The sequence below is a fragment of the Lemur catta genome, chromosome 14 (genome assembly GCF_020740605.2).
Source record: "Lemur catta isolate mLemCat1 chromosome 14, mLemCat1.pri, whole genome shotgun sequence".
Lineage (NCBI taxonomy): Eukaryota > Metazoa > Chordata > Mammalia > Primates > Lemuridae > Lemur > Lemur catta.
The window spans coordinates 24,124,455-24,147,771 of NC_059141.1; the positions used below are offsets into that span (position 1 = coordinate 24,124,455).

The 23,317-nt window shown below is 43.1% G+C and overlaps 1 protein-coding gene and 1 pseudogene across 7 annotated transcripts in view; one reads left to right on the forward strand and one right to left on the reverse strand.

Annotated features, from left to right (window-relative positions):
* LOC123650139 (dynamin binding protein) overlaps window positions 1-23,317 on the forward strand; it is a 104,977-nt gene that overhangs the window by 48,746 nt on the left and 32,914 nt on the right. For 6 of the 7 annotated variants that reach the window (XM_045568648.1, XM_045568651.1, XM_045568646.1 and 3 more), the window contains exon 4: window positions 72-2,084. In XM_045568648.1, coding sequence (XP_045424604.1) covers window positions 72-2,084 — 2,013 coding nt within the window. Of the gene's footprint in view, window positions 1-71; window positions 2,085-16,398; window positions 17,669-23,317 lie in introns of those variants that run through there. The other variant, XM_045568652.1, reaches the window with a different exon arrangement.
* On the reverse strand, window positions 3,123-3,666 carry LOC123650143 (annotated as a pseudogene).

Below are 23,317 nucleotides of genomic sequence, written 5' to 3' on the forward strand. Positions count from 1 at the left end.
AGTTGTACTATTATAATAACGTCCTGCTGGGGTGATGACTGAGGTCATTCTCTTTGTTTCTCTTTCTTCAGGTGACCTCGTGATTCTCGATGGCAGTCCTGCTGCAGGCTGGCTGCAGGGCCGAAGCTGCTGGGGTGCCCGGGGCTTCTTCCCATCGTCGTGTGTCCGCGAGCTCTACCTCTCCTCACAGAGCCAGCAGTGGCACTCCCAGAGTGCCCTGCTTGAGATTCCTGAATATTCCATGGGACAAGCCCGGGCCCTGATGGGGCTTTCTGCCCAGCTGGATGAAGAGTTGGACTTCAGGGAAGGGGATGTGATTACCATTATTGGAGTTCCCGAACCAGGCTGGTTTGAGGGGGAGTTAGAGGGCCGAAGAGGCATTTTTCCGGAAGGTTTTGTAGAGCTTTTGGGGCCCCTGCGGACTGTGGATGAGTTGGTAAGTTCTGGAAACCAAGGTGATGGCCTTGTTAATGGTGAAGTAGACACCCCTACAGAAGAAGAAGAGAGGGGGCCAGACGAGGATGACGGGCAGCCGGGGACTTACGGCATCGCCCTCTACAGATTCCAAGCCCTGGAGCCGAATGAACTGGATTTTGAGGTTGGAGATAAAATCCGAATTCTGGCGACCTTGGAAGATGGCTGGCTAGAAGGCTCGCTGAAGGGCAGGACAGGAGTCTTTCCTTACCGGTTTGTGAAATTATGTCCTGGCACACAGATGGAGGAAAACATGGTCCTGCCTCAGGAAGGCAACCTTGCCAAGATCCCTGAAACATCTCTGGACTGTTTGGAGGACTCCTTAGTAGTAGAGGAACAAAGACATGAAGCTTGTGAGTATGAGGCAGAGAAGTCCAGCTATGTTATTTCTGAAACATCCACCTCTCCCCTCGGTCATCTGACTTCTGAGTATGAAGCAAACATAAACTCTTATCAGGATGAAGGCACCTCAGGAGGGCCCCCGAGAAGCCCAGGCGTGGAGCACGAAAAGCCTCTTGCCAAAGACTCTTCCACGACGGACCCTTTGGGGGTGGCCAACGGTATTTCCTCCCAACCTCAGGTACCTTCTCATCCCAGACTGCAGAAAAGCCAGTATTACTCTACAGCCAGAGGGAGCCACCCACACTCAGAACAGTACTCTGACCTTCTTCCTCTGGAAGCAAGGACTAGAGACTACACCAGCCTACCTCCCAAAAGAGCGTATTCCCAGCCGAACACTCTTCAGAGGCCGGTGCCCCCTCTTCACAGGGGCTCCTCACTTTCAGCCTCAAGGGTGGTCAAACCCAGCCAGTTGAGCTCTCAGCTCCAGAGCATAGCAAGATGTGCTAAAAAGCACCTTATACCCAAAGAAAATGTGTCCAGCTTTTACTCGGCATCAGAGAGATTGGAGATGAAGCCTGGTCTGCAAGGCAAGGAGCTCACTGTGGAGGCAACGACGCTCTCACAGGGAGATGGTGGCGTTGACCTGGATACTAAGTTGACACAACAACTGATAGAGTTTGAGAAGAGCCTGAGCCTGGCAGGGCCTGGCACAGAGCCAGATAAAATTTTACGCCACTTTTCCATCATGGACTTTAACTCCGAGAAGGATATTGTCCGAGGTTCCTCAAAGTTAATCACCCAGCAGGAGCTGCCCGAGAGGAGAAAGGCCCTAAGGCCACCACCACCCCGTCCCTGTACTCCGGCATCCACTTCTCCCCATCTGCTGGTTGACCAGAACCTGAAACCTGCGCCACCCTTGGCCATGCGACCCTCTCGCCCAGCTCCCCTGCCTCCCTCGGCACAGCAGAGAATGAACGCAGCGTCCCCCAAGCTCCTGACCCGTCACTCTCCTGGCTGCGAGACCCTAGAAAAGGAGGGTCCTGAGCACACGGAAAAGAGTCTGGACCAAACTTCCCCCTGTCCCCTAGTGTTGGTGAAGATTCAGGAGATGGAGCAGGACTTGGATATGTACAACAGGGCTCAAGAGGAGCTAAACTTACTGCTGGAGGAGAAGCAAGATGAATCATTAAGGGCAGAGACCCTTGAGAATCTCGAGTTCTGTGAGAGCAACATTGAAAGTTTGAATGTGGAACTCCAGCAACTTAGAGGTAAGTGATCTGGGAATAACATACTGGTTTCTTGATACTTGTAAGTGCAGGTAACAGCCTACCCATGTGTTTTAGGGGTATGTTACCATCTTTGATCAGCAAAGAATGATTTACATTTTTACTACCTAATTTTCTATTCTGTCACCACAATTATTAATAGATTGCTCTGTCTTGATATATCCTATGACCACGGTAGCCTCCTGACTTCATTTGCTGCTCAGATAAGGAATCTCAACCCTCAGAGACATTATACCCTTGTTGACATTTATATCTCCTGTACTGCTGTAGCATCACAGCAGTTGTGCATATGGGAGGTCCCTAAATATAATTTTCTTTAACTAGGCTTTATTAAGGACTAGACTTCCAGGCTAAGACTCATGAGAAAACTGGGTCATGTATCTTTGTGGTCCAGGGACTAGATTTCATCAACAATAATAATAGCTAATGTTTATTAGCATATTAACCCCGCTCCCTTTGTTTACACAAAGAATCTTCATAGCCAGCCTAAAGGTACAGGGATTATCCATATGGCAACTTCATAGATAAGGAAACTAAGGCTTACAGAGATTAAGTAATTTGCCAAGGGAACTGGGATTTAAGCTTACGTTTTTAACTACTACAGTTCACTGCTTCCTACCTTGCACATTCAGAAATTCAAATTCTGTCCCTTAATTTGGGGATGATCAGCCTCTGAAGAAGACTTCATTCATATTCACCAGACTCAGAAATAATTCATAAAGTAGGAAGAGTAGGAGAGGGAGGCAACAAACTGCAAGTGGTCTAGGGCCCAGGGAGAACGGGACTGCATGTCACTTTTGGCCTAAGTACCAGAGGCCTCTGAGCTGAGATGTCATCAGGAAGGTAAATAATAAAGAGTAATCTGGGGATCTAGGACTAGCAGGACTCCAGTAGGAAATAAGAGTGAAAGGATCGCGGTCGAGAGAGCCTGGAGCAGGATGGGATACTGAGCACACACAGCTGCCTCCCCTTCCACCTTAGGTCTCTAAGAGTAAATGAAAAATATTTTTTAACTACACAATTATTTTTATTTTTAATGTCCACAGTGTGTAATATAAGGGCCAGAACTTCCTCCCAGACTCAATTTTATAAATTCTCCATTGGCTGGTGAGGCCACTAGGGATACTTCTCCTTGTCTAACTTGTTTTCCAGGAAGCCTTCATTCAAGTCCTCAATGATCATCTGATCAAATGGAATTATGTTCCTCATTTTCTCCAGCTGTTTCTCATATTCCTCAATCCTGGCCTTTGAGAGAGACACCAACTCAGCACAAGTTTTCACATCTTCTCAGCATCCACTTGGGCAGTATATTTATCCTCTGGTACAGGAAACTTCAGGGCATTAAACTTCTTCTCAAAGTCATCCACCAAGGCTGCCTTGGCCATGTTGGCCCTGTAGTAAGCCCAGTCTATAGCTGGTGGATTCTCAGGTAGAGCAGCAACCTGGGGGTGAGAGTCTCATTCCAAGATTTCAGGGAATTAGCAATAGCCTTTTGGTTTGGGGGTGTGATCTCTCCAAAAGCTACCCAGTCAATGGCTTTTAGGCCAAGTTTTTGCCCAGCCATCTTGGGATCCTTCACCGACCCGAACGGCCCACCAGTGAAAAATATTTAATAAAAAAATTCCAGCAAGAAAGAGTATTATTGGAATAATATAATTTTGTATATAATAATATAGATAATTTTATGGATTATATAATTGTTATACATATAATAAAATTTTGAGTTATTTTCTGAAGATGGAAAGCAGATGGTATTGCAGAAAGAGAGGAAACCTCTGTCCAGAATATGCTCAGGAAAGGACTGCTGTGCACGTGGGCACAGTTCTAAGGGAACTACTACAGACTCGGAGATGTGGCGACAGGAGGGTCCTAGAGCAAACTCTGTGTGATTGATTAGGTGACAGCCAGGCAGCTGGGCCCTGGTCACTGTGCTGAAAAGGGCAGCAGCAACATTTACCCTCAAGCTACAGAACAAAGATAGATGCTTAAACATGTCCCCAAAAAGGTGTTCATTCAGTATGAGTATCTGAGCCCTTGGGGAAATACCAGATACCTTGGTTTCAGAGCGCCTGGAAAGGAATGCTCAGGGACCCTTGGCTGGCTGGGTGTTACATCCCCAAGAGCCACAGCAAACTCCAGCATTATCCATCACTTCCCATACCTACAAGTTTCAAGATATACCTGTAAACTGTTCTTGCATTAGATATATGGGTGGGAGAACAAAAGTCTCCCAAATTCCAGGTGGCAGGAATTTTCCAATATTCCCAGTAATGACACTTTTTAGAATTAATAGTGTTCCACAGAAATGTTATGTCTTCTGTGCTTAAGAACACTGTGCAGTGTCTTTCAATGGATTAATGGACTGGTGCTATGTGATGAGGCTGGTGTGTCTTTTTAATTTACCTGACCTTCTTTTTCAGGCTAGTTTAATAATTCAGCCTGGGCGCTTACTATTTTTTTAAACTGCTAAATGTTTAATACTGTGAAAAACCTACAGTAGGTGGGTAGAGTCTCAATCAGGAAAACTTTGTAAAATCTGAATCCACCAAATACAGCTCTGGGTATGTTAATATTGACTTGATTGATTTTTCAGTAGATGTATTGTTTATATCTATTGCTAACGTGATGAAATTATTTATTCCTTGTAATCACGGACAATTCCTCTTAAGGTTATCTTTTTCTGTCTTCATAAAAGGTGTATGTAACAATATAAGCAGTCCTTCAAGAGTGGTAGAAGTTAATCAGTTTGATTAACTAGACTTTACTCCTCTAATCTAGTTCTGTACAATCTCTAATCTTGAAATTTAAGGGCTGAGATTTAAAGAACTTTCAATACAGCATTTATTTAATCTGATCAGTATTGTACTTGGTTGTTTATTTGCCTACTGAGAAGAGAAATACTACCTGTTAGTGTGTAATTTCCCCCATACCTGGTGTGCCGTTCTACACGTTGTACAGGAGAGGGATTCGTTAAATACCTGATCAATGGAATTTCGTTTAACTGGATGAAATTGAATTGAATTGCTTGCTCCATCTCCCAGAGCTTTCCAAGATCTCCTCCCTCTGTTGTTACTTTGAGTTGGCCTCCTGGGGAGCTGGCACTGCCAGCACAGAGATGCCACCCCCCTTAGATCCGTTAATGTAGCAAAATACTCCAGTGCTGGGCCAGACCCACAGTGAGGTTCTTCATTGTAGCTCTTGCTCCTTTTGAAGACCCTGCAATTATGAAGTCATGAGCACTGATTTTCTAGAAGTTCTATTTTTTTTTCATATGTGATATGTTAACCTTTTATAGTTTCCTGTGTCCTGAAGGTATCTTTCAACTCGTTTTCTATTTTCTTTACACATGGCAAGCATAGTTGTTTTATAGTCTGTGTATGAGTCTAAAATATGCAGTCTTAGTGGGACTATTTTTAAAGTCACATGGGCCTGGTTCACGTGGTCTAGACTCTTTGTGTGTCTGGGTATCTTTTACTGTCCTGGTCATAGTATTTGGAAAATTTCAGGACCTGAGATGAAGAGATTAAGGCACCTGACTCCAGAGGGGATTTGCATTTGTTTCTGTCACTCGTTTGTGGTCAGCTGATGTTTCCAAATTCCTGAAAGTTAGTAATCTTTGGAATTCAGAGACAAGAAATTGAAATTCCTGATGAATCCTAAATTATAACTTACTCTGTATTTTATTAAAACTCTTTGTTTATACATTCTTAAATAACAGTAGTGACCATAATCAATAATAAATACTTTTCTTGTGATAGGCTTATACTAAAATTTTCAGAGGTCACGTATTTATATATGAAATAAATGCACAGTATAATGTTATTATGAATCCAAATGTGATATGATTATATATTTTCATAGCATGTAAAAATGTTCTCTACCTGATAGACTTTTTTTTTTAAAAGACTCGACTTTTCTAGAGCAGTTTTAGATTCACAGCAAAATTGGGAGGAAGGTACAAAGATTTCCCATATACCCCTTGCCCCCACACATACATAGCCTTCCCCATTATCAACATTTTCAAAGCATTTTTAACTTTTATTAAAATAATTTTAGATTTATAGAAAAGTTGCAAAAATAATACAGAGCTCCCATATACCCTTCACTCACCTCTCCCTAAGCTTAACACCTTACATAACTATAAAATATTTATAGAATCAGAAAACATGATAATAGTCATTTAATAATATAAAACATTAAAAGAAGGGAACATTAGCACAAAATAAATGTCAAATAAAAATCATTTAAAAATTGAAAGATAATACCACAAATATTTAGTATTTAAAAGTTATTCTTAGAATTTTAAATACACAAAGCATGAGTTACCCTATTTAGTAGTACTGATCTTTGTTTTGTGACTACTATCCCAGACTTAGAAAAAAAGTTTTTTATTTTATGTTGACGTTGGTTGAATTGTTAAGGGTGTATCCAAAAGTATCTCCAGGCAGGGCTCGTGTAAGCTCATTTTCTTTTTTAAGGATGAAAATATTTTGTCTTGTTCTGATTTTCACTTTGCCGTTGAAATTGACATTGCTTTTGCCAATTCAAATTTTGGATGAGTTTCTGATTTTGTGTAGGAGGATTTCACAACAGTATTCACATCTTATCTTTGCATTTCTTCTGTTAAAATATTTACAGAGAACTGTAACCTATAGAAAATATTAAGCACTGGAAAACACTGGGCAAACATTGTTGGGTAGTATCCAAATAATGGAACATTTGCCTCTCTGAGAAAGATTTGACACCACACAGAATTAGGTGCCAGAATTGCCAATTTAAGGACTTACTTTGCTTCCAAAACTTGATATTTCTAGGATGATCACAAGATTTTTATAAAGCATACCATACAAATAAGCTTATTAGGCCGGGCGCGGTGGCTCACGCCTATAATCCTAGCACTCTGGGAGGCCGAGGTGGGTGGATCCCTCGAGGTCAGGACTTCGAGACCAGCCTGAGCAAGAGTGAGACCCCGTCTCTACTAAAAATGGAAAGAAATTATCTGGCCAACTAAAAATATATATAGAAAAAATTAGCCGGGCATGGTGGCGCATGCCTATAGTCCCAGCTACTTGGGAGGCTGAGGCAGAAGGATTGCTTGAGCCCAGGAGTTTGAGGTTGCTGTGAGCTAGGCTGACGCCACGGCACTCACTCTAGCCTGGGCAACAGAGCGAGACTCTGTCTCAAAAAAAACAAAAACTAAAACAAATAAGCTTATTAATATTTATTTTATTTGCAAGAATGATTTACGGTAGCAGCAGCACACAGGGCTATGAGCACACACACTTATAAACACATGTATACACAGCAACTACTAGCAAAACTAACTGTTCAGATCCTGACCCTGAACTGGAAACATTTCCTAGTTCCTGTAAATGTCAACTTTAGAGTATTCCATGCTCTTGCTTTCAAGCTAACATTGGTGGATTCTTTCAAACCGATAATGTCTCTACATTTATTGTTAGGCTTTATTCTCACAGGAGAAATCTAGTACTTCCTCTTGTTTTCCAGATTTCTCAACTGATTCTTCTTAGGATTTAGAAAGACATGTACATTTCCCAGGAAATGCCAAGAAGGAATTTCTACATGGAAACACAGTTGTTCTTAGCCCAGGTTCAACTTAAACCAATTTCAAGGCTTGATATACCCTATACCTTGGATGACCAAGGTGTTGGAACCCCAGCTGTAATTTCACAAGAGGGCTGGTCCAATTCCAGTTCACCCTCAGGAGTTCTTTGGAATCTTACCATATTATGGAAAAGGTCTCCTTTTAGACTCCTCACCTTGCAAAAGCCTGGGCTTTGAGGGTTTTTTGTTTGTTTTGTTTTGTTTTTTTGTTTGTTTGTTTTTGAAACAGAGTCTCGCTTTGTTGCCCAGGCTGGAGTGCCGTGGCGTCAGCCTAGCTCACAGCAACCTCAAACTCCCGGGCTCAAGCAATCCTCCTGCCTCAGCCTCCCAAGTAGCTGGGACTACAGGCATGTGCCACCACACCCGGCTAATTTTTTTTTAATTTTTAGTTGCCCAGCTAATTTATTTCTATTTTTAGTAGATATGGGGTCTCACTCTTGATGAGGCTGGTCTCAAACTCCTGACCTCAAGTGATCCTCCTGCCTCAGCCTCCCAGAGTGCTAGGATTACAGGCGTGCAGCCAGCTTTGAGTTTTTGACCCTTCTCCCAGTGGGCTAGTCAAACAAAAGGTCAGGTTTCCTGAGGCTGGCAAATGCCTGAAGGCAGGACATTCCTGTGGTCAGTTACCTCTCTGGGTTCCAGCTTTCCCTTTGGTTTTGGCCTGTACTTTTTTTTAACCATCTTGTCAGAATATTGATGGTTTTAAGAAGATGTTTTTATATTTCTGCTAACTTTTTAAGCTTTTTTCCTGTGAGAGGGCTAGTCCAAATAACCTAGACTTTAATTATTGAAAATAAAAAGCCCAGTTATTAGTATGAATAGTTCTGGGTAAGCCAGTGTTTGGCTCTGACTGGGTGTTAGGAGTTTTAAATTTGGAATTTCCATGTGCAGTCAGGGTAGAACACTAGATGGTATTTGTGACTATTGTGTTTTGGGAAGTGAAATTGTCATTTTATGGGCTTTAGTATGGTATTCGGGTCAGTCACCCACGCATCCAGGAAATGTGTACGTGTTTATATTTTACCATGTGCCAGGCATTTTGCTAAGGGCAGGGTATACGGTGATGAACATTATAGGTGTGCTCTCTGCCCTCAAGGAGCTTCCAGTCAAATGAGTTGCTAATTAACAAGTTAAGGTTCATATCTAAAACACAGTACCTTCAAATCTGATGAATAGGTTGTCTGACTTCTGAAGCAGTAGGAACAGTAAGGGTTAGTCCTCAGACTTGCAGGTGTCCCACACATGTTACTTTTAGAAGCCATAATTAGAACTACATAGTGTCACCCTGAGAGAGTCTCATTTTAGCATATTATTGTCTTTATCTACCTCTAGGTGAGGTTCACATGCCTGAATTTGATGAGTAGGGTGTGCATTCATTTCCTTACTCAGCAAATATTTCTTGAGCACATACTATGATCCAGATACTGGCTACATATTGATTAATAAAAAAGACATAGTTATAGTATCATTCATATTTGTGTGTCTTTGAAACCCTAGTTAGCATACTGATATTGACTTCTGTAGTTAATCATCCCGTCTGACTTGCTGCCTTGGAATCATGACTGTAGATTTACTTTTGGTGTTGGTCACAGCCAGGACCCGGTTGTTCTAAACGAGTGCAGTGGATGATTAAGTGCAGAGTGAGTCAGCCTCCCTCCTCCACATCAGGAACCTTGCTCCTAAACCTCCCTCTTCCCAGCCTTTAAGGTAATGCCAAGGGGAAGGTTGACCAGAAACTCTAAGAGTAATTTTTAATGATGACTGTTGCAAATTAAATCAGAATATGTTTTTCAGGAAAGTAATATTTTCAGCAAGATATTAGGTGGGATCTAAGGTCCGCTAAAGAGAGACAATAGATTAACAAGTTAGAGAATTACTGATAAGGAACAATAACATTTTTACACTAAAGTGATATATAATATTCTAGACAGATTTTTAAAATTTGAAAGTATAGTTTTTCTATATAAAGAAGCAATTTGTCATTCTGAAGACTCCTTGGAATACTTCAGATGTAAGAATTCTTTCTCTTGCACTGATCTTGTGCCTAGGGAAAAAAAAAACCTAAAAAAATAATTATTTCTCAAACTAGGGAAAGATAATAGAGTGAACTAGCCAAATCAGTTTGTAGTCTTTTAAGATGATAAAAGTTTATGTAAAGGAAATAACAATCTTTCTAGTTTCTCATACATAAGAGAAAAGCAAATATCTCCAACTTGCATAGCATCTGTTGCAGGGTGTTATTTCTAAAGGATTTCATCCTGGTATTAAACAGCAACCATAGTCAGAACCCATTAATAGTCTATGTTAATTCAGGACAGAAAATAGTTTTTCCTTTTAGGATAGATGGTTTAATGTATGTCAAGAAATGTGGCTTAAAAAGGTTAACTGCATCATAACTGACCTGTGAGTCACTGTGCATAGCAGTTTGTACTATAGCTCTGCAAACATTTCCTCACTCTCAGCTCCAGGCAGAAGGGTGGAGAAGCTGGAATAGATCCAAGTACTGTAAGTATAGGTTTCAGATTTCACTGAGGCATTGCAGTACTATACTGTAAAAGAACTCCGGAGACCTTCAGTCATGAGCATTCCTGTCATCATACCCCTCCCTGAGTATGCTGCCTCCCTTTACCATTTACCAGATGTAGCAAGACCCAAAAGACAGGACAGTCATTCAACCAATATTATTGAGAGCCTGCTAGACTCTAGGCAGTGTTCTGGAGTTACAGCAGTAATCTCTGCCCTCATGGGGAGAGACAGTACATAAGTAAAACTACAAATATATAGTATGTTAGAAGGCAAAACAATCTATGGAGAAAAGAAATCAGAGACGACCTCCTGAAAAGTGAGATTGTAGGGACCCAGCCAAGCCATTTTGGGGGGTGTGGGAATTGTTCCAGGCAGGTAGGACAGCAAGTGTAAGAGTATGTCTGGTGTTTGAGGAATAGCAAGAAGGCCAGTTCGGCTAGAGCAACAGCACAGGCCTTGTAGTCCATCATTCAGAGTAAAAAAAGAAGCCACCAGAAGGTTTTGAGCTTGGAAGTAATATGACCTGACTTAAAACTTAATGGAGGCACTCTGGCTGTAGTCTTGCGAATAGACAGAAGAGACACAGGTAGAGGCCGAGAGACCACTCAGGAGGCTGCTGCAGTGACCCAGGCAAGGGATGCTGAGCCTGGACCAGGACAGCAGCAGTGGTGATGGTGATACGTGCTCAGCTCTAGGCATATTTTGAGTTGGAGCCAGTAGGACTTGCTGGTGGATTGCATGTGAGGTGTAAGAGAGTGAGAAGAGTCAAGGAGGTGAGGTGAGCACCTGGAAGGATCAGAGTTGTCATTCATTGAAGGCTGCCGGGGGAGCTGGTTGGTGGGGAAGGGGGACAGGGCCAGAGCTCAGGAGCTCAGCTTTGCTTATGTCGAGTTGAGTTGCCCACAAGACATCCAGGTAGAAGTATTGATTAGGCAGCCTGATATACAGGCCCAGAGTTCAGGGGGGAGGTCAGGGCTGGAGACATAAATCTGGGAATTGAGAGCACGTAAACATTATTTAAAGCCGTGGCATTTAGTGAGACTTCCAAAGAGAGAGCACAGATACATGGAAAGAGAAGAGGCTCAGCCTGAACCTGTTCCATCTGGAACATTCACACCCTTCAGAGTATATCAGAATTACCCAAAGCACCTCATATTTTACTATATCCCAGTCTTTTTATTTACTTTTACAGAGCCCCCAGATTCTTTTTCCTGTTTTTGCCCCACTTCTCCCAGTCAGTCGTCTCTTCTCACCAGTGCTTGTTTCTTCCTCAGTTGGGGAACTTACCTTTCTGTCACAGGTACCCTCTTCTTGAGTTTCCAGACCCCCTCTCCAAGCAGCCTCTTTGGCTATAGCAATGGAGTCTGCTTTACAACTCCTCCCAATTAGCCCTTAGCCTGAGAGGCAGCTGCACCATAGGAGTTGAAACCATGTTCCTGGTCGTGTCAGTATTTCTGAATTCCTACTGCGTGCAGGGTAATTGAGAATATAGGAGAAGATGATCCAGAACTTAGCCCTGGGGCACTCCAGTGTTTAGGAGCATGGGGGGGGGGGGCGCGGGGGACAAGGGAGATGAGCCAGCAAAGAAGAGCAGGCAATGAAGCAGAAGGAAAGCCAAGGGAAGAAACAGTTGCAAGAAAGGGAAAGTGACTGGGTTGCAGAAGCTACTGAGAAGCCAAGTATGGTGAAGTCTCAGAAATGACCATTGGATTTGGTGCCCTTGTCAAGAGCACTCACGTGGTGATGATGGAACAAAAGCCCTATTGGAGGCCAGGCGTGGTGGTTCACGCCTGTATTCCCAGCACTTTGGGAGGCTGACGGAGGAGGGTCGCTTGAGCCCAGGAGTTCAGCCCAGCCTTGGCAACATAACAAGACTCTGTCTCTATAAAAAAGTAAAAAAATTAGCTCGGTGTGGTGGCACACACTTGTAGTCCCAGCTACTCTGGTAGCTGAGGGAGGAGGATTGCTTGAGCCTGGGAGTTTGAGGTTACAGTGAGCTATGATCATCTCTCTGTACTCCAGCCTAGATAACAGAGCAAAGTCCTGTTTCTAAAAGAAACAAAAAGCTCCATTGCAGTGGGTTAAAGAGAGAATGAGAGGTAAGGAAGGAGAGGCATTGAGCATTTGACGTGCTCAAAAGCCTGTCAAAGAGTTTTGCTATAAAAGAAAGCAAAGAAACAGGATGGTAGATGGAGTGGACATGGATGAGGCCAGAGGAAGTTGTTCAGAAGATGGGAAACATCAGCACGTGTTCACAAGCTCACAGGACTGATCTGCTCGAGTGGGCGTGTTGAAGAAACAGGAGAGAGGGTCTGACTGCCAGAACCAAGTGAGCCGTCAGGAGGGGTGGGATCCAGTGACCAACAGAGAGAGTGGCCTGAGTGTCCCTGAGCAGGGACAGTTCCTCCACTGTACTGGGAGGGAGGCAGAGCGTATGGGTTCATAGGCAGAAGCATGGCAGGTTTGGTAGTGAAAAGATGAAGAAATAGACTTAGAGAGATTAAATAACTTTCCCAAGATTATACAGCTAGTAAGTGGCAGCCGGGATTCAAAGCCAGGGCTATCAAATCCTGTGCTCTTAACTTCTAAGCTAGACTGCCCTCTATTAGCATCTAGCATGTGCCAAATAAATGCTGCACGCATCATCATTAAACATTTAAGTACCTACTGTGTACCCCATCTACAGAGCTGCGCTGGGGAAAGGAAGAAAAGATTGACATGGTTCTTGCCCGCAAGGAACCTTCAGTATAATAAAAGGAGATAAGCAAGTACTATGAAGTACATAGGTTAGATGAGAGAGAGATTTGTAAGCTGCTCTGGAAAATAGCAAGAACTGTAGGAATCCGACTGTCCCTGGGGCACAGTCCTAGAAAGTGAGGAGGGGTTGACCATCAGACCGCAGGGACGGCATGGACAGTTACAGGGGCATTAACAGTTTAGGGAATTATATGTTCTTGTTTGGTTTTTTTGTTTGTTTTACAGTTTTCTCCCTTTACCTTTCCTCTGGCTTCTCCCTCTTTCTCTCTCCTCCCAAATCCTGCTGGCCCAGCCTCACTTCTAGAATAGGTGGCAGCATCTCTGCCCATCCTGGGCGTCACACACATGCGCGTGATGACCTGCCCTCTCTTTAGGGCTGCAGAAAAGGGCCAGTGGAGTGTTGCTGTCAGGTAAAGTCAAGGGGAGCGCCAAGGGAGGGGGGACCATCTACAGGGTTGTATTACTATTTCAACAGCAGTCCTCGCCTTGATAAAAGTAGAAAGTTATTCTCTCCTTTCCCTCAGCTGCATTTCTTTGTACACAGATTTTTCACTCAAAAACAGCAACCCATTCACAGCCTTTGATTAGATTTGGGCCATAGTAATGTGGAGGTAAAGTTGGGGCAGTTGACACCTTTTTGCAAACTGTCTTTCATACCCTAAAGGCCATAGGACTTAGAAAAGGAGGCGTGGGGGCCCCCTGTTATAACCAACTATTCACTGTCCACTTACCCAAGGATAATAACTAGTATCTGTCTTCCCTATGGTTTAGTCCTTTCTTTTATCTCTTCTCTTGGTTAATTTACTAGGTGTGTTTTTCTTACACCGGCTTTATCAAAGATAACAAGTTGCTACAGAGAACTTTGTTTTCGTAACAGTTAGGGAAAGATTAATCTTTACTTTTAAGTGGTTTAGAAATAAGAAAGATCATAGAATTTTAGATTTAAAGTGACAAAGAAACCATTAGCTTCCTCATTTCCCACATAAGAAAACCGACAGCCACAGAGATTAAGCATCTCTACAAACTGGTTATTAGCAGAAATTGAACTTCTGGGTGTCCTGTTTCCTCCTCTCTGTGTTGTGTCCATATTGCACTGTCACTCTGTTACAACTCATGGTGAAGGCTGTTGTTCCAAATGATGCTGCTTTCCTATTGGTTTGGTGAATCAGAGCACAATCTTTATTGGGTTTAGGCAGTAGGTTATAGATCCCAGAGTGAGTCACTGGGGGCCGCCTTGTGTGTTACTGTGCCAGTGTCTATGCGTCCCGTGGTCAGGTGGGGACGCCCAGCTCTGGGCAGGGTAGGTCGGCCAGGACTGGAGACAAAGAGGGAAAGGTGGGGGGTGGGGGAAGGTGTATGACTTGCCTCAGTAGTGGTCAGTTTCTGAATTAGACCAGGACAGGGTTTACTTGTTTATTCACTTGGTGTGAGGGAAATTAAGGGTTGACTACATTTTAAGATAGTCTTCCTAGTCTAGTGCCATGAAGGCAAACAGATCTGTGTTCAAACCACAGCCCTTTTATGTACTAGCTTATGTGATCTTGAGCAGGTTATTCAAACTCTCACACTATTTCTTTATCTGTGGTGAAATAAGGATAATACGCACCCTCCTTGCAGGGTGGTAAAAATGGAAATGAAAACTTAAATCAACTCCCTAGGGCTGATCATAGCACGCGGTACACACTGAAAACACGGAGCTACCAGGGCTGTTGCCGCTGCTGTTGGTCGGGAAGGTACCAGGGAACAGAGCAAGTGAACAGAAAACCTCCCATGAGCATCAGAAGATTGGACAGTGTGGAGATTCCTCCAGTAACTATCAGTAAAGAATCCAAAAGGTACCTAATAGCACATCAGGTATTTGAGGAAAGGAAAAAGAAGTTGTGAGGGAAAATAGAACCGTAGATTATTAAAGCCGGAGGAATCGGGAGTCACTGAGGACGACGGCCTCATTTTATAGGTGGGTAAATTGAGTCCCAGAGAGCATAACTAGTTTACCCAAGAGTAAACATCTAATTATTAACAAAGCATATAACCCTGGTGTCCTGAGGGTCCCTTATATTATTTCACAAATAAGGATTAGATAACAGTTCAAGGAATCATTCCCGGACATCTAATAAATGACTAGACAGCTAAAAGAGTAATCTCATTAAGGCCTGTCTCTTAGCATGTTCCTCCCCTACTCAAAACCCTTCACTGTCCATTGAATAAAATAAACAGCACTCACAACGTTTGGGATCCGCGCCAACCCACCCCTCCAGCCTTTTATTACTTTTCCCACATGTTGTATCCTTCAAACTATGCCCCATTTCTTAGTCCTCCACGTGTGGAAAGTCTGCAGAGATTCTGCTCATCTCTGAAGGCGCTGTTCAAATGCCACCATGTCCACAAAGCCTCCAGTGGCCACACCAATGCTTTGTTGCCATTGCTGTTTGTGTTTGTTATACAGCACTTACCACACTCGATCTTACTTTATAGTGTGTTGCTCCTGCATTATAAGGCAGGGAAGAACGTGTTCATCTTTTTGTCTTCTGCAATGCTGCGTATATAATAGGTATCTGTCTCATGTTTGTTGAATGCAAACAGGCATTTTATACCTGCCTTTCTGATTTCTGGCCTCATCCTCTACTTCCTAAATATGTTATATGAATTATAATAGCTAGAAAAGAGATTTAGGAAATGAATGTTTTGGATGCTTCTCTGGCATGACATGTATCTGGGAAAATATGAAAGTGTACACAACGCTGTTCTTCTGGAGAAGAGTTTTTACCCTGTCAAATTACCCATATACCAGACTGGAGTAAAAGGAAATGCTTTTTCTTCCTTCAGTGGGAATGTGTCTGCCAGATGAGAGCTTAAATTGCTTGTGATTTGAGTGTACACTCACTGGTAACTTGAACCCTATAATAGCAAAGCACTCAAAGGAGGAAGAATTCTGCCTCTAGGTAAAGGGAAGGGAGTCCTGAAGGGTTTCAGATGTCCACAGATTAGGAGGGTGGACTTAGAGGACGGGGAATGGAAGTCTGGTTTGAGCTGCACATGAGAGCATTCATTTGTACTCCTGGTGGCATCCTAAAGGATCAAAGAGGCAGATGAGACCGATATGTGACCTCATCTGGGGCTCTTAAAGGGGGCTGTTTCTCCTTCACCTTCCTTTTTCTGCAAAGCGTTTAGAGTAGCAGAATGTTTCTGTCTTTAGCAAGTAAAGCAGTCAAGCCAGTTTGACCAGCTTGAGGGAAACGCCAAACAAAACTGCCAACTCCAATCACATGAACTAGTTACTAATTATCTCCTGGCCTCCCAGGGAAAAGATAGAGTAGCTCACTGATTGGATCCTGAGGTCTAAATAACTCCACATCTCTCCGGTGCTCCAGCCAACAGGAAGCGTCTCTCAGTGCTTTGGGAGACATTTTAAGCAGGATAGATCCAGCCTTAGGCTAGACTGCACCTGTCCACAGCCCAACCCAGCCCATGGAAAGGAGAAGTAAAACCTGTGTCTTTAAGCACAATGAATATGTGTGAAACCCATGAGACTAGCAAAGAAAGAAAAGTGGAGAAGAAAAGGCACTGGGGCTCCGGCTGGGAGTACAAAGCCTGCAGGCGTCCACAGGAAAGGAACTATACCGTGGAGCTGGATGAACTTCACAGAGAAAATGACTTGGATCCTAGGTACCGGGCCAAGGGGCAGAATCGGCCCTACAGAAAAAGGGATTGTGGATACTGGGATTTTGAGCAGAGTAAACCAAGCTACATGAACTACAGGGAAGCAAATGGAAGTGGAAAGGACCGTCTGTACCACGGAGGCTGTGATGGTTACAGGAGACCAGAAAATGTAGCTTATGGGACTCTCAGCCTTGGGACGAAGGATAATTGGCTTATGGGAAGCCCAGATGTGACTCGGAAAGCTGGAGGATTCAGAAGGACAAATGGCTTTGCAGATCATAAGTATCCTAAGGAATCTACAAAAGCTGAACAATGGATGAGCTCTAGGAGTTTGGATGATTCTTTGGGGAATTTAGGTCAACCTCAAATGTGTTATATGGACCACAGGAATTTTAATTATAATCTTGAGGATTGTCCAGAAACTAATTTTTATTATAGAGACCTCGACAATTTATATCATGTTCCTGAGAATTATACTAATGGTCAGTCTGTAGACTTTTTAGATCTGAATGGTATCAATGAAGGTAAAGAATTTGTCAGATATTATAAAAGGGACAGGAATGTTTATTGCAGTGATAAAATTTATCCCAAAGCAAAGACTCATACCATGGATCAGGGTGATTTTGATACAGAAAATAAAGGCTATGATACTTTATTTGCAGACATTGAGTATGAATCCCATAATTACAGAGGAACAGATTTTTTCCGTCACATGGGGAATGTGGAGTATAATGGCATCGACAAACCAGGACGGATGGCACTGGGGGGTGGCGGCATCATCCCAGATGGTCTGCAGGATCAGTGCACTAGGGGAGGGCAAGGAAGAAGTCATTTTAGGACTCCTGAAAGCCCTTTATTGGAGACGAACACCTGGCATTTAGAGGAAGAGAGAGAATTAAACGGCCCAGAGACTTGGAGAAGGAATAGTTATTTCCGCCGCACAGCACCCAGCACCCTGAGGCGCTCAGAGTTTGTACAGAACAGGAAGAAAACCCAAGGTATGAACTCACCCTTCTTAGAAGGTTAAAGCATGAAAATAGATTAAAAGGGTGGTCAGAGCAGGTACCAGGAGAACCTGTGCCCTGGAGTTCTTATCACATGTATCTTGAGTGAGGGCAACCTTAGAGATTCAGTTCCTTTGGAAGGCCTTGTACAGAGCAAGATGAAATACAGTGTTGTGAATATGTAACATGGCACACGTCATTCCCATGGAAATTTCATTCATTCTTGGTTTTGTCAGGTGCCTTAATCTCTCTCTAGTATCTCTCCATTCTTTAATGTTTGTGTTCCTCTTGTGGGGGCACCAAGCTAAAATTTATTTTCCTGGCATATTTTTTTTTTCTCTTAATCCCCAAACTACTTTAGTGGAAAAGAAGACTTGTCTCATTTTATAGATTATTCATTCCTTGATTTCCAGGAATCCTAAGTGAATGATGAGCACTAAAGCTCTTGTGGAATTCGGAAAATGCTTCAAAGCACAATGTGCTGTGTACATGTTAGGAATTCAAATCACTTCATCTCACCAGACCTTAACTAAGCCATCTGTAAAATGGGAAAAGTAGGAGTCTTTCATCACATAGAGATTATTTCTTTCTTGCCATTGTATCTTTTCTTCTTCAGTTCTCTGAAATGAACTTTATTTTTGCTGTGTGGTTTTTATAATTACTGGACTCCCTGGTAAACCTTTTCTTTTTTTCATGTTGTGTGTCGTCCTCATACCAAGCAGCCTTTCTGGTTCTGCCCAATTTGGGGGAGTCCAGGTTGTGATCAGAGGATAAGGGTTAGAGTCAGAGAATGTGAACAATCAGGAAATTCCACCTCATACCCTCCACCTAAGTGGAAAGTTTCTGGTGTAGGTCTCCTTCAGAACAGGCTGGCTGGTTAGGTTTGTACTTGGGAGGCCCTCAAAGACTGAAAAGATAAGCCCTTCTGTGATCCTGGAACTGCCAGCAGTTCATCTGGTGGTCTTCCAGCGGAGGCTTGATTTAACTTGAATTTCCAGGGACAAAGCAGGCTCTCAACCTGCATTTATAAAGATAAAAGTGAAACCAAACCCGGCTTTAGTTGCTAAGGTATTTAGCAGCTAGTCATTTTTTTTCTAGGTGCTTTTTCTCTCTGAAATGATAGGGATTGGATGACTTCTAAATTCCTTCCAGCTAAAAAAAAATAAATAATAAGTTCCTTATATTGCTTTTTGTATTGCTCCTATTCCCTTCCCCCACATCTATTCCTTTTATGAACTTTGTTTCCTGTCTTTAGTTCCTTATTGTAGCAAGCCTCCAAACTGTCATCACAGCTTATTCTGTTTCACTTAATAGGAGTCAAACCCTTGTCTCTGCAGTGTTGTAATGTGCCCTCTGATCTCTCTGAAACCAGCTCAGTTCCACCTCTTATCATCTCCACTTTTACAGCTCTTTATTTTTATTTGAGGACTTAACTTTTGAAAGTATATTCATATTTAGCTTAATTGGCACCCCATTTTATACCCCTAGTATCATCCTCAACCTATAACAAAAGCTTAGTCTTTGTTAGAACTCTTTCTGCTTTCTAACATTATTTGCTGGCTGTCTCACAGCACACACCGTCACCCCTCCTGAACATTACACAGTAAGGACAGAAATTACAGAAAGGGAACAGGCATGGGAGTTGGTCTGCCTTGAGTTCAAAACTCAGCTCCAGAGCCAGGCACAGTGGCACACACCTGTAATCCCAGCTACTCAGGAGTCCAAGGCCAGAGGATCGCTTGAGGCCAGGAGTTCTAGACTAGCCTGGGCAACATAGTGAGACCCCCATCTCTAAAACAATTTTTAAAAACTAGCCAGACGTCGTGACATGCACCTGTAGTCCCAGCTGCTCAGTAGGCGAAGGCAGGAGGATCCCTTGAGCCCAGGAGTTAGAGGCTGCAATGAGCTGTGATTGTGCCATCGTGGTCCAGCCTGGGCAACAGAGTGAGACCCTGTCTCAAAAAAAAAAAAGAAAAAAAACTTTCATAGTACATCTTATGTAGTAAAAGTAAGCATGTAATACTTTAATACTTACACATGTGTATAGACATATATACATGTATTGTGTAAGTGTATGTGTGTATATACCGAGTCACAATGTAAAGTGTGGGTCACAGTAAACAATGTTTGAAATGAGACAGAGCTCAGAGAATTGAAATGTGTGTCCAAGGTAACTCAGCCAGGCCTTAGATCAGGGACAGACTCTGGGTCTCTTGATGCCCAGGCCAGCGTTTTCCTACATCGTCACAGTTGAAGCCAGAAGCACAGCCACAGATTCGTTCTGCATAAATGAACTTAGAAGAGCAGAAAAGTGTTGTGTTAGCGGAGTCCACTCAATGGAGGAGAGGCACTGGGAAAGGAGGGTGCAACTGTGTTATACACTGCAGAGATACAAGAGAAGATACGGGTGGGGGAAAGACTTTTGCCTGTGGCAGATGGGTGGGGAATAGAGGCACAGGCAGAGCATATCACAGGGAGTTTAGTAGGGAAATGATAAGGAAATAGAAGCAATTTCTTAAAAGTTTGGATAGTAATTACAGTGGAGTGAGAAAATCCTCTGTTTTTCTCCTGAGATAAGAAAAACCTGCATAGATTTGAAGGCACTTTTGCTAGTATTATACAGACAGTTCAGTTTTTAGAACTCTGATATTCAAGGTTTCTTTTCATTGCAAATATGTGAACATGATGTCTCTGCAGCAATAGTCTATATTCAGGCCTATTATTACCATACCAGCACATAGATCCACACCCCCTTTGAATGCAGTTCAACAGGTATTTATTAACTAGTGTCTGTAATTTGCAGTGATCCACGAATTGGGGATATCCAGAGAAGGCATCTCTACCATGCAGGTGTTTGCAGATCATTTTAAGAGACAAAAGATAAAAACATGAACAATTAAATACAATACAGAAGTGTATAGTATAGACAGTAATGCTATGGACAATCAGAAGGGAGAAAGACCAGTTTTTGCTTGAGTTATTGGAAAAGACTTTTGGGAAATGTCTGAACTTGGCTAAAACTTAAAGGAATAACAGAGTTGAGATAGGCAGAGAGAAGTAGGGAGAACTTTCCTGGTTGGGGAAACTTTATGAGCAAAGATACAGTTATGTGCTGGGCGTGGTGGCTCATGCCTGTAATCCCAGCACTTTGGGAGTCTGAGGCAGAAGGATTGCTTGAGACCAGGAGTTTGAGACCAGCCTGAGCAACATAGCGATACCCCGTATCTACAAAAAATGTAAAAAATTAGCTGGGCGTGGTGATGTGCATTTGTAGTCCCAGGTAATTGGGAGGCTAAGGTGGGAGGATGGCTTGAAGCCAGGAGTTTGAGGCTGTAGTGAGCTATGATCACACCACTTCACTCCAGTCTGGGTGACAAAGCGAGAGCCTGTCTCAAAAAATAAAGGATACAGAGTTGTGCCACAAACATGTCTGTGGAAGGTGGTGAGGAACACAGTGGGGGAAAGAACTAGAGTATTGAAATCTTAAAAGCCATATGGGAGTTTGGATGGGAGCTTGAGGAAGAAGTCAGAGCTGGACCTGTACATGGTGAGTCACCTCTGTAGATGTATCAGTGAAACTGAGTAGATGTGTTCTCAGAGGAAAAGAACACCTGGGCAAAGGAGCAGGCATCTGAGAACTGAGCCTAGGAGATGCCCGGGCAGGAGGAGAGGGGAGGCCAGTAAGAAGAATGGGGCAAGAGCATTTGAGGAGGTCCGGAGAAAATCAGAGAATTTAAAGAGACAGTGGCCAACACTTTCAGTTGCCCTCTGGGAAATCAAGGAGAATTCCATTGGATTTGTTGAGGAGGTTATTGGTTGACCGAGAAGACAATTTCACTAGAAGAGTGAAAATACAGAATTGATTCAAAGGATTGAGGAGGAAACACGGGGAGTGAGTCGCAGAGGGAGGGCATATAGACCACTCTTTGAAGACCTTTTGCAGAAGGTATGAAAAAAATGTGATTGTAACTGCAGGGGCACAGAGTTGAACAAAGTTTCCATGTGTTTATTTACTTTTAAAAAATCAGGGTATGAATGTCTGTTCGAAGATAACAAGTGGGTAGGAGGCAAAGGAGAGGGAAAGAGTAAGTATGTGGAGTCAAGAGGAAATAAATGTAGGGCCATATTTCTTCAAGAGTTGGGAAAGAGTTGAAGCTTTAGAGAAAATAAGTTACTCCTCTCCTGAGATTAGAATGCTCCAGTCTGGCTGACTCCCATCCAACTCAAAGATCTTGCTTCTTTGGAGCATGAATTGTATTCTCAAGAAGCTAGGCTGTCTGTTTTCTTCCAAAGCCATTACCTATATTATTTTTGTATAATGTTCCATCAACAATGAAGGAGTATTGGTCTGGGGAGATCCCAGGTCTCTGTAAAAGCAAGAGATATCAAGGAAAGGCAATAAATTGAGGTAGGATAAGAAGATGCAATTTATCTTCTTTCATATGGACCTCAGGATTTTGAGAGGTGCAGGGGGAGAGGAGGTGAATCAGAGCAGCTCAGAACCCTGACACCTCCATCCTGATACCTGTTTTCCAATTTGCTGTTTCTTGGGACACCAGGAAGTGCCCACAGCTGTGCATAAACATCAGGCTGCCAAGCCACAGGGGTGTGACAGTGCTGTAGTCATCTCTAGTAGGAGGATATATGTTTGTGGTATGGCTCTACAGCAGACCTTGTTCCACAGTATCAAGAAACCATTTTCTTGTCATTGTAAGCTGAGCGGAGACTAACAGATGAAATATGTTGCATTTCATTGAATCTGAAACATCACAATCATAGCAAAGCAATGCTTGGGGCACTCTGCTAAGTAATACTAATTGCTGCCATGTATTAAGTGCCAGTCACTGTGCTATGTGCTGTAGATTAGGTATATCTTAGGTCTGTGGGACAGTCCAGTAGAGTCTAAGCTCCATCATGGCAGTGAATGAAGATGGTGTTTCCAGAATCTAACATAGTACTTGGCATCTAATAGGTGCTCAGTAAATATTTGTTGTCAAGTGAGATATTCTACTTGGGGTACCAGAACTCGTATACCAAAAGATAACTAGCAAGGGTTATTTTGTATTGCCACTGAGAGGTGAAGTTTAGAGCAGAGAGTAATCCAAGGAGTAGAGAAGCCTTCATGGAGAAGCTGGGACTTGAGCCTTAGAAGACAGTGGGTAGAAAGGAAGGATGGAAAAGGCTCAGAGGCAAGCTGGGCTTGTCACGTTCAAGGAATGATAAGGAAACAAATAATTAAACCTTGTTATAGGTTTCATAATAGCAGCAAGTGGCCAGTTCTCGGCTCTCTGAGAGGAAATGACTAACTGGGGGAGTCCAAAGAGGCCTCATATAGCAAGTGATGTTCCTTGTGGAACTAGTTAGAGGCTACTGTGCTGATACCAAGCTGAAAGGAGTAAAATGTAAGGAGTGGGAAGTCATCCACACGCGAAAACAACAGCCTCGCGAGGTTGTGATGTGACACATCCAAGTTCACGCAGGTGGGAGGGGAAGGCAGGGCCAGAGCTGAGTCTTCTGACTTACATCTGAGTGCTTTGTCCACTGCACCTGCTGCCCTCTCCAGATCTAGTAGCAGCTGCAGTTATTTCCCAGAAATCAAAACCAGGGGGGAGAGAGGGCAATGAAGTGACTTCACCCCTCTCT